The sequence below is a fragment of the Terrapene carolina genome, unplaced genomic scaffold, assembly GCF_002925995.2.
Source record: "Terrapene carolina triunguis isolate 2854851 unplaced genomic scaffold, T_m_triunguis-2.0 Scaffold113, whole genome shotgun sequence".
NCBI classification, from domain to species: domain Eukaryota; kingdom Metazoa; phylum Chordata; order Testudines; family Emydidae; genus Terrapene; species Terrapene triunguis.
The window spans coordinates 6,387,792-6,399,966 of NW_020664464.1; the positions used below are offsets into that span (position 1 = coordinate 6,387,792).

The window sequence follows — 12,175 nt, forward strand, 5'->3', positions numbered from 1 at the left end:
GAGTGGGACAGTTCCCTCTCATGTCTTGCATATGAAATTCTTGTTAAAAAAAAAAACAAAAAAAACCCCCAGAATCATATTAGCCTTTTTTGCAACTACATCACTTTCTCATACTTAATTTGTTGATCCATTATAAACCTCAGATCCTTTTCAGCTGTACTACTGCCTAGCCAAGTATTCTCCATTTTATATATGTGCATTTGATTTTTCCTTCTTACATGTAGTGCTTTGCACATGTCTTTCTTGAATTTCATCTTGACCGTTTCAGACCAATTCTCCAATTTGTCAAGGGTGTTTTGAGTTCTAATTCTGTTCTCCAAAATGCTAGCAAACCCCTCTGACCTTAGTGTAATTTGCTAATTTAATAAGCACATTGTTCACTTTATTATCCAAGTTATTAATGAAAATATTGAATGGTATCAGACCAAGAACAGACTTCTGCCGGACCCCATTAGATATGTCCTCCCATTTTGACAGCGAACCATTGATAAATACTCTGAGTATGGTTTTTCAACCAATTATGCGATCTTGGAACTGTTAACAATTATTGAACTGAAGAAGTTTCAGGTTTTCTTATTTTTACACTTCTAATTTTTTCTTACCTTAAGTTTTGTATGAATAAATTCTGAAAGCTGTTTTGCTAAGAGAGAGCCCTTTATCCAGATAAGTAAAGTTTTAGTTCTCAATTTTTTGCCAGTAAAAAGACTATTTTAAGAAATGCTGAGAAAATGAATGAATGGAAGTATGAGTGATGTAAGAAATAATAATGATCTTGATCACATCCAAAATTTGTAGTGGTTTAGAGGAACCATTCCATCTTTACCCCCACAGAGAAGGGGGGCCAAAATTGCACCCGTGGAGTGATCTCTTGGTGTTCACATAATCTTCACATTTTTGGAGTACATCTGTTGCAGTTTGGTGAGCTATATTGTTACAAAGCTGCCAGTAAAAGAGAGAGGATGTGCTAGTCTGGCCAAAGGTCAAGCTTGTTCACTCTCAACTCGGATTGGACTGTGAGACCTGATATCCCCTGATTTTCTCAGAAGGCTTCTAGAAGTGAACTGGATTACATCCTTAGAGAGCCAGGTAAATATGGAAGAAGGTGCAATTCTTCCTGGGCACCACGATACCAAGAAGGGCTTCTGCCTCTCCTTCCCCTAGGAAGGAGGAGACCAAGACTACAATAGAGCCATCCTGTTCTCAAAGTAACCTTTCCTCCCATCTTTTTTTGGTAATCTATTTGGCAGGGATGCCTAATTTTTTTCTCTTTTCTCTAACTGTGTGTGTGTGTGTGTGTGTGTGTGTGTGTGTGTGTGTGAGAGAGTGAGTGAGTGGGAGAGGATTTGTGTGCGGGTGTGTGTGAGTGTTCAAGAAATAGCACATGAACGTTTAAGTTTTGAGTAAATACTGTCCTAAATCACTTTGTGTCACCGTGGGTTATAAAAGAATGTTTGTTTCCAGAAACTACTCCATCCTAAAAAGGGGTGTTGGATGTGGTTAATCACTCTGTATGGCAATTACTAGATAAATCCGGGGGGAGGGAGGGAGTCAATCCTAGAAGTCACCTCATAATAGCGACCTTGAAGGAGTTTAAGTACTTCTTTAGAAGGCTGAGAAGGAGACTTTGCCTCCTTAGGTCTTCAGGTTTAATATGTATAGGAATTGATTACATGTTAAGTTAATGTCATGATTTAAGTCGTGATTGGGGTCATCCAATGATTTAGTCAGTTGCAGATTTTATTTCATATTGTCAGCTTGATTTGTTAATTCCAGTTGTGGTTTTGATTTTATAGTTGTACTGTTTTATCCTTAATTAGTTAGTAAGATTTGTAATAGTTAGTTTTGGCTAGAATATTAATTGATTTTAAGTGTGTCTTTTAATTAATTTGTAATAAAACCAATAAAAATCATACAGCTGGGTTTTCTTTCAAAATTGCAACAAGGGTCACAAAACTCTTCCCAAAGTCTTGGGTTATTTAGCTGCCCACGAACTACTTAGCTCGGATTGGACTGTGAGACCTGATATCCCTAAATTAGTACCTATGTCCCTTACACAGACTATATTTTCATAATAAAAAGTTGGGACACTTGCAGCAACATGTTATAAGGTTGTGAACTAATCATATAAAAAGACAAAAGTGCACTTTAAAAATTATATATGTACTTATGTAAGTGCTGGTGTTACTATCGCCAGTTTCTGACTCAGCCGTGACTCATGCATATTTCTTTATTTTGAACAAAAGAACAGCTTTGATAGTGTCTGCTCATTTGACTTTTCTCTCCAAGTTTTGTTCATTACACTAAACACTTGTTCCATGGGACTTTTTATTCCTGGTATACATGGAACAAGTTCTGATCACTATATGCCTTGAACAAACCATTTGTAATTACAAAACCAAAAGCAGGGTGTTTCATGGTGATATGAAAAGCCAGGACTATATTGGTAAAGTTGGGATTTATGGTCCCCTTATATAAGGAATAATGAATATTTCATGTGTGAATTAGAAGTGAAATAAATTTGTTTGATGCCTTGGTCTTAATCTGCAAAGCTATCAATGGTTCAGGACTGTACTACATCAAAATCCATTTAGGCAGCTGCACTCTTCCAGATCAGTGCAGCTAACTAGGCCTATCCAAAGTTTTTTGAGTAGTGGAGATAGAGCAGCAAACATGCTTCAAGCTTCATTGGCCTTCCATCCTAATATATGTCTGTACCAGGAACACCACTGAAACTGAACCAGTGATGATGGAGGCAGTTGTTGGGTTAGGTTTCTAATATCCTCATTTCTGATCTTGTCCTAGCATTTGATATGGAGCTGCTGATGAACATAAGAATCAAAGATGTCATTATGGTGCATTTCAGTTTTCGTCAATACTCATGTTTCACTGACTTACAGTAGAGTTGGTATAACTGTAGGTCTGTAGATCCACAGCTTTGTAGCAAGCTTAATGTCATGACATCCCCACTGAAGCTGCTGAAAGGCCCAAAACACATCAACTGCTGCTGTACAAGTGTCCATATCTTTCAAGCATCCTCCAGCCTGTGATGCTACCCCATTAATTGACAGTTGCCATCTGCTTGATGTCCCATCCAGATAGGTTAATACTGAGTTGGTTGTAATCTGGAGGCTGCTTGGGACTTAGTTTTATCTGGATTGTAGCGGACCCTCGCTCTCCTGCTCGGAGGGAGGCCACTTGTTCAGGTTGCCTTCGGGCTTGTCTGGCCAAGGCACGAAGCTGCAGAACAGTCTAGGGCCCTTGTCTCCGCCCGAGGTGGAGCAAGGCCCCCCAGGTCCTCTAGTTCCCAGCCCCACAATAGGGCTGGGCACCAGACAGTCATGGTCAGGCCACTTCCTGCCTCCCCAGGCTTTGGTACCTCTCGCTTCCAGGGCTCCTCAGGTTCCTGGAGGTATGCTGCAGCCACTCCTCGTTGGGGTCTCCCACTTCTGCAGCTATGGGACAGCCAGGTGTGGGTGTAGTTTCACTTTCTGGGCATGGCAGTATGGCAGGAGCATCCTTCTTCAAGGATTCTTCCCCAACTGTGCTGCAGGGCCTTCCTCTATACTTCTGGCCCCGCCCCGGCACTTCCAGTGAGGGAGGGCGGGTCAGGATAGGCCCTGCCCACCAAGGGAAGTGTAGTGGACCCTCCCTCTCCTGCTCGGAGCGAGGCCGCTCGGCCTCACTACATGGATTAATAACCAGACTGACGCGCTGTTTCTTGCCCAGCCAGATCAGCCACAGTGATTCACTAGCTGAGATGATATGCCATCTAACAGCATCTCTTCATATATCCACCCCTCTCGTTTTGTAAATGTAGTAGGTCCTATATTGTTTTAAAGGGTTGTGGCCAGGAAGTTGTAAACTAATCCATTACCACATTGCTATTCTATTTGCAATTATTTAGTAGGTTCATCTGTATCTTAAAATTTAAAAGGAAAATTAATATTTAAACATTTGGGTAAAAATTAACCTAAAGTACCAGATTTTCAAGATTTAGCCCATGCAGAATCTTGTTTACAGAAGAAATTATCATGCATGTTAAATGGGAGGATGTGAAAATGGGGCCTAAGCACAGTTCAAGCTTGATATCTGCCTGACTTCCTCCCTCCGCCTGTTCCTTTTTCCTTTCTGGCTTCACTCTTCTGTGCCATCCTCTTCCTAGATTAAAACAATTTTTTATTAAAAACATAATTCCTATAAAAATGAAGAGCTCTTCAATTTCTTTATTAATTCTACAGAAGATTGAAAGCCTAGAACAAGGAGCAAGGAAAAAGGACACTTTCAGATTGACATAGCAAGCAGAAAGAGAACAGTGCACTATGAAACTTGCATTAAAATTGCCCCTTTGGGTGAAATTCTACTGTAATGTACATTATGTTAAATTCTCTGACTCCTTTATTGTTTCTGCTGCACGATAGTATCACAAACCCTTTGTTACACTCAAGCAGAGCTATTGTTATCTCTTAACTTAAGAGTTGCTTTCTTTATTGGTGGTGGGTCGTCATCTTGAAAAGTAGGGGGAGAGAAATAATGGCACTTCAGCTAAAAACTGTAAAAAGCTTAACAAAAGGAACTATTTTTGCTAAGGGATTCTAAATTACTAATTTGAAAACCTACAAGAGATGTTTTTAAATTTAAATTAATTTTATAAATATTAAGTCTAGGCCCCCAGATGAAAAACTTGGAGCTGGGCTTTAAAATTATTTAAAAATTGCAGAAGTACAGATCTGGGGTTTGGCTTGATCCCTTATAAAGATAGTGACAATTTGGATTTTTGGTTTGGGACCATCTCTGATGATGATACATAGAAATTTGCAACCTGAAGATTATAAAATCCCAGCGCTCACTAGTGAATCTTTCTCCCATTACAAGATCAGTGGCTTTCATTTGCTAGGATGGATCTTTTGTATGCTGTGAGATTTTTATCATCTTGTGGCACACTGTGGGATGTAGATAGGTACCAGGAGAAAACTACTGCAGTAGTCTGCAGTCATGGTACAAAATACTACATCTTGCATGCATAAAGGGTTGGCCAAACCATACTGATTTTTTTTTTTCAGAGAGGTTTGTAATGTGTTTGACTTACTACTACTTTGAGGGATTTAGTGTTAGGGCTGTTCTGTCTTTTATCTGAGCCAATTTACCCATTGCTAATAAGTATAGGTTTTGGTTTCAGGTTATCCTCATGTTTCCAGCCAACAAAATTGTCCAATCTTGGGATCATTGGAAAAAGTTCTGAGGTTACAGTAATTTAAGGTAACAGAAAAAGTTTGGAACAGTGATCCACTCAAGAAGCAAATACTAAGACTGAAATGGAGAACTCTGTATAATCCAGTGACAGTATAATGAAAATAATTGCTTAAAATCCAAAAGACTTGGAAATAATCAAGTCCACACATTACAAAATACTGAATTTCCTAACGAGCCTTACTGCTGTAGGAGAATGATAGGATCCCCTGATGCAGGTTGTTTCACGAAAGGCTAGCTCCTATGGTTAAATGTAAGGCAATATTTTATGGAAACCAATATCTGAAGGAAAGGGGAACTGAGGGTTAAGTAACATTCCTTTTTCTTCATTGTCACTTTGTGGGGGCAATACTTAGAAGAATGCTACCATACATTTAAAAATGCAGTAAATCATGTTCTAAACTCATACGTGTTGAGAGTTGTGATACAGGGTCATGAGAATTCTGGTAGAATGACTGACAATCAAATTTCAGTTCATTCTTCATTGACATGGTATGTGGATTTTTCTGATGTATCTTCTGTTTCTTTCAATGGAAGTTTGGAATGAAAGTTTCAAACTAAAATGAATTTGTTATGCAGTCTAGATAGAGAGGAAATTGAGAACTTTTCTATGGGTTCCACTAGATCTGTGCACTCAAGATGTTGAGGCCATTTTATTGTAAGCAAACAATGAAAAGCCTCTAAATCTTTACTTGTGCCCAACAAGACTGAAAATCTGTTAATTGTTATGAAAGCAATGAAATATAAACTGGTGACCCCTATGCTTGCTAATTTTGATTTAAATAAATTGCTACCCGTACCTCCGTATTTTCAGTAGTCCGTATACTTCTATGTTCTGAATATGAAGAATATTTTAAATACTCTAAGGCAGTGTTTCCCAAACTTGGGACGCCGCTTGTGTAGGGAAAGCCCCTGGCGGGTCGGGCCGGTTTGTTTACCTGCCGCGTCCGCAGATCCGGCCGATCGCGGCTCCCGCTGGCCGCGGTTCGCTGCTCCAGGCCAATGGGAGCTGCTGGAAGTGGCGGCCAGCACGTCCCTCGGCCCATGCTGCTTCCAGCAGCTCCCATTGGCCTGGAACAGCGAACCGCAGCCAGTGGGAGCCGCGATCGGCCGGACCTGCGGACGCAGCAGGTAAACAAACCGGCCCGGCCCGCCAGGGGCTTTCCCTACACAAGCGGCGTCCCAAGTTTGGAAAACACTGCTCTAAGGCCTCAGCAGGTTTTCAAGACTGACCTGACCTGACCTGAAGTGTTATACTATGCAGTATAACAAAGGTTATGATATAATTCAACTAAGCTTTGCTTCTGGAAGTGAGGTGGTGTAGCTGAGGAGCGTTGTCCAATGTTTAGAGCATGAGATTGGGAATTGAAACATGGCTTTAGTTCTTGCCACTTTCTTGCCATGTGACCTTGAGCATGTAATTTAACCTCTCAGTGATTCAATTTCCCCATCTGTAAAATGAGGCTAATCTACTACTTATTAACTCATCAACCTTTGTAAGTCTTTTTAAGATCTATGGGTGAAAACGGCTGTGTAAGGGTTGCTTGTGATTCTTACTATTTTTATTATTTTGTCCATATTACTCCATTTCTTCTATTAGCCTAACATTTATTGCCAATAGTTTGATTGATTTTTTTCCCATGAAGTCAACTGAGGGTACAGGACTTGTAGGTTCCAAGAAGGCAACTAAAAAAAGCTCTAAATGAATCCTATGCAGAGTCAGTCTTTTAATTCCACCCCCCTAATTTTAATGCAAGAAGAGTGTTGGGGTGTACGTTCTCTTGGATTTATTGTTGGTCTTTACATAGGCTGTTAACCATGTCATAACAATTGGCTTCTTTAATTCCAGTGGTGTGTTTGTATGTATTACATGTTTTCCATTTATTTTAGGTCCCAAATCTAATCCCAGTTCTGATGTTTAAATTGGGAAGGCCACTGGAGCCTTTTTTGTACCGGGATATTTTATATACTTTGCCTACTCTGGGTGTACACAAGGTCAGTATGAATAGAAATCGTACTTCATCCAAAAATGATTTTTAATAAAGGGTATATTGTATTAGTAAGTAACTAGTTACATTGAATGAGTGAATGTAGACATGGATATGCATAACTTTCTTAAAATTATAAGTGATTTGTGAGCTTCTGCATAACTTGTTGCTTAATATTTATGATGGGAATATAACAACTAGTTTTAAGGGATGAATTGTGTATTGTGCTTTAACTATCTATACTGTATTTATATATCTCATGAAAATGTCTTTTAGGATCATTATGCACCAAAATCTGTTAGAAAATGACTCCCCATTTCTTTTTGATGCTGCCGTGGGCTTTGAGATATTTGACACAAGTGAAGCATCTCCTTGTTCGTGGATATTAAAATAACAAATGCATGTGGTGAAAAATCTCTTTCAGGTCTGCATCGCTCAGATTTTACGTTTGATACAGGTGCTGGGGAGCACGCCAAAGCTTAGACCTATTACTTTACGCCTGATGACATCCTTATGGGAGAAACAGGTTAGAAAAAATCGTGCAGTCTGTAATGTTTTGGAGATCATCCATACCAATAAAGGGGTCTTTCACTGTCTGCCTTATAAGTTTGGGTGCTTAATGCTATGCTGCTATGGTTCAAAGCCTTGACACCAGTAGCCAGCCTGTAAACCTAAAAGTCTCACCCTGGTTTCCGCCAGCCTAGTTATTCCTTGCAGGGTGACCTCAACAGCCCTTCTGGTCCCAAGTCTCCCCACATTTATCTACCCCTGGTTCTTAACTACCAGACATTTGGACTTCCCCTTCTGGTTTGTCCCCCCCAAAGGAGTGAAACCTTTCCCAGTTATCCGTTCCCTTTGGTACATAAACTACACACAGTTTGCACACTAAAGATCTGCTTGGGGTAAAAATAAACAAAAGGTTAATTTTATAAAAAAATCAGACTCAAAGATGAAATAGCAAGGGAAACAAACGCATATAAGTTAATAGAAAATAAACAAAGATGCAACTTCAAGATTTACACTTCTATTTACGCTTCTATATGAGATAAATTCCCCTTTCTAATAAGTGTTACCTATTGCCTTTTAACAGTTTCCCAGCGTGCCCCCTATCATAGAGGGGATCCAGCACTTAAAGAACTGCACCTCGCATAGATGCTGGCCTTCAGTTTCTGGATGCCAAACCTCCGACACAAGCCTGCTTTAAAAAGGCTTGTTATTTTCTCTCTCATTAGTCAGAGGGCTGGTCCACACTGGGGCCGGGGATCGATATAGGAAACGCAACTTCAGCTACGAGAATAGCGTAGCTGAAGTCGACGTTTCCTATATCGAAGTAAAAGTACTTACTTCGGGTCCACGCGGCGCAGGCAGGCTCCCCCGTCGACAGCGCTTCCTCCTCTCGGCGAGCAGGAGTTCCGCAGTCGACGGGGGAGCGCTTCTGGGATCGATCTATCGCGTCCAGATGAGACGCGATAAATCGATCCCAGAAGATCGATCTCTACCCGCCGAATTAGGCGGGTAGTGTGGACCAGCCCAGAGTGGGGGAAACTGCTTACTTTCATACTTTTCCAAGGCTGGGGTTTTCTTTCGGTTTCAATGTCTTTCCATTAATTTTAATGGTCTGTCATTTGCCTTTTCCTGGGTTGTATAATGCTAAGTGCTTGGAACTAATCTTGTCTGGTTGGGGAGGCAGCCCCTCCCTGCTATTTGTGAGGAGGAGCTGAATGTTGCAGCACAAATTATGAGCATAGTTTTTTATCTACACAACTACATAAATTCATTACCACAGTTTGTATACATATCTCATAATAACCATCATGTTCAGAACATTACAAGCTTTCATAAAAGACAGTAACTGACACATTTTATACACAATAACATTGTGTTCAACCAGTTGATACGTTCTCCTGTTGGGATTTTGTCACATTTCAGGGTACAAGCCACACCAGTGAGTGGTTGTCACTGCCTGCTCTGCAACTTGGGTGCCACACAATGTTTTCCTGTTGTAGCTCCAAACCTGGGCAGCTCACAAACAGCCTACTAGCATGCAGGTCACACCCTGAGTGTCTGTGTATAGCTACAGCTCTGGTCCAGCAACTCTTACTCCAGCAGCCTGTCAGCAACATACCAGCCACAGTCTGGCTTCCACCAGCCTTTGTTACTACTTCCAGGGTAACCACAACATACTCCCAGGCCTGAATTGTCCCAAAAACATGTGTTCAGCTCTGTCCAACCTCCTCCTGGGCAGCTCAGATATTATAGGTTCTTTGCCCTTGTAAAGGGTCAATATTCAACAGTCCTGCTACATTAAGTGGAGTTACCAAGCAGTTCAGTGTAAACACAACACTGGAATAGTTTGTTAAAAAAAAAAAGTTTATTTAACTACAAAGAGAGAGATTTTAATTGAGTACAAGTATAATGTATTAAAATCAGAAATGGTTACAAGAGAAATAAAGGTAAAATTCTTTCTGGTAGTTAAAACTTAACAAGCTAGACTTGGTTCAAGGTAAAATCCTTACCACAAGTTCTCAGCAACATTGCTGACCAAGTTCTCAGGTCAGGAGCTCCCCCAAAGTCAAAGGGCTGATTCCTTTGTTGTTTTAGGTGAAAGAGGGAGAAATAGGGGGAGAGATTGGGAAAGATGCCTTGGGGTATTTTTGCCCCTCACTTCGATAGTCCACTCGCCCTTTGAAGTGAATTCTTATGAGGCTTACCCCTCAAAGCAAGTTTATTCAAACAATAAAGAAGGCATCATGGAGTCTGGTGGTGAAAGTGGTTCCATGCTCTTTTTTCTTCACTATGCTGAAATGCAGATTTGCCTTGTCTCCTGCCATTTACCTCTTGTTGTCTCAAAGACCCAGTTTATTACTTATGTGTAAATTGAGATAAACACACTCCTTTGTTTAGAATAGACCTTTTTAACAACTTTTGTCTAGTCAGGGCTGTGTGGTTTGAATATATGGTAACATCATCATATGGGGGAATTCAGAACTTTACATATAATGTTGCTACATACATTTCATCATGATATTATTGATTAGCAAGTTACTAGTTTTCAAATGATACCTCACAAGGCATATTTGCACAAAGATTATTGCAGTGGTGGATAGGGTGTGGATAACGGGTGCTTTCGGTCACAGGTGTTTGGATCCCGCTTGTCTCACAGTCTCGCCAAGATAAACTACAGTGGATATCATTTTACATGCTTTCCCCTGGTAGGGAAAGTATATAATTTTGAATGATTGATTATACTAGTGCCTGATTATTAGTTGTGGAAAGCAAATTGTGTCAGTGATGCATTTATTAATTCTGATGCATTGAACAGCATCTACAGTTGGTCTTTCATGGAGCCTGTTCTGCATCTCATTGAGTCTTGGAATGAAATTATGAAATAATTTTCTGAACGATATCTTTATACTATTTTACTCTGATACTTTCAATGCATTATGCAATGAGTGATGATCATTTCTATTTGGTTGCATGTTAGTAGATTACTTTTTAGTTTATGGGGGAAAATGTATAGATTCTGTGCAAAGAAGCCACTTAAATCATATCACAGTATTCTTCTCCACTGATGAACCAAAATGCAATGTGATTTGCAATTTAAATGTTCCTTTAGAAGCTTTGTAAAGGCTTTAGCTGCATAAAATCATTTCACCAACTTTTATAAACTTAATTATATATTTTAAAAATCAAATGTTTTTTCTAGGATCGGGTTTACCCAGAACTGCAGAGATTCATGGCAATGTCCAATATGCCCTCTTTGTCCATTGGGAAGGATACTCTGTGGGAAAAGGTGATAGCTAAAGCTGCTTCCATCAGAGATATATGCAGGCAGAGGTAAGAATGAGTGTTCGTTATCCAACTTCGAGAGGGTGCAGGGTGTTTAAAGGAAAGCTGTGCTGGTCAGTTCTGACGAGCCTGTTATCTTAATTGTGGGGCTTATGGTTTTTGATGGCTGTAACAGATACACGTTGTCTTAGGCAATACTTCAGAAGCTAGTAAGTATAATGCGTATACATGCCTTTTAATACGAACAGAATGGGACTACATGAAGGACTCATAGGAAGCACATATAAACAAAACACAGTGCTTCAGAACAGAATTTACAAAGGAATTCTACTTTCTCGGGCCTTTCTGTGACAGAGTTTAATTGAGACATCGCATTTGTGCAAAATTTACTTGGAGTCCACAATGGAAGAGTCAGAATCATACCACTGGCTTCAACCGTGTGTTTTGTCCTACATTAATATGCTGATTAGAACCACTGTTTGAATGTCATTTTAGATATGGAAATGAATGAGCCATGCAGCTAGCTGACACCCCAACTGTCCTCTTGGACATCAGGGGTTATGTCTACACTGCATACTAAGGCCGGGCTCTGTCTCAGGGTATGTCTACACTACGAGAGTAGTTCGATTTTACTTAAATCGAATATGTGGAATCGATATTGCAAAGTCGAACGTGTGTGTCCACACTAAGGACAGTAATTCGACTTTGTGAGTCCACACTAACGGGGCAAGCGTCGACATTGGAAGCGGTGCACTGTGGGCAGCTATCCCACAGTTCCCGCAGTCCCCGCTACCCATTGGAATTCTGGGTCGAGCTGCCAATGCCTTCTGGGTAAAAAAATGTGTAGAGGGTGCTTTTGGGTAACTGTCGTCATCCGTCCGTCACTACCGACCTCCCTCCCTCCCTGAAAGCGCCGGCGGGAAATCAGTTCGCGCACTTTTCTGATCAGTGACAGCGCGGACGCCACAGCACTGCGAGCATGGATCCCACTGCAACCATCGCTGCAGTTGTGGCCGTTCTCAACACCTCACAGCTTATCATACACCTTTCCCTGAGGCAGATGCAGAGAAATCGGGCGAGGAGGCTACGGCACCGCCGTGAGAGCCTGAAGTCGGAGAGTAGCACAGAGCTGTCAGAAACCACGAGACCCA

At 40.7% G+C, this 12,175-nt stretch overlaps 1 protein-coding gene across 1 annotated transcript in view; it reads left to right on the forward strand.

Moving 5' to 3' along the window:
* FOCAD (focadhesin) overlaps positions 1-12,175 on the forward strand; it is a 200,311-nt gene that overhangs the window by 78,151 nt on the left and 109,985 nt on the right. The window contains exons 12-14 of the mRNA XM_026652328.1: positions 7,138-7,242; positions 7,660-7,761; positions 10,942-11,072. Coding sequence (XP_026508113.1) covers positions 7,138-7,242; positions 7,660-7,761; positions 10,942-11,072 — 338 coding nt within the window. The remainder of the gene's footprint in view (positions 1-7,137; positions 7,243-7,659; positions 7,762-10,941; positions 11,073-12,175) is intronic.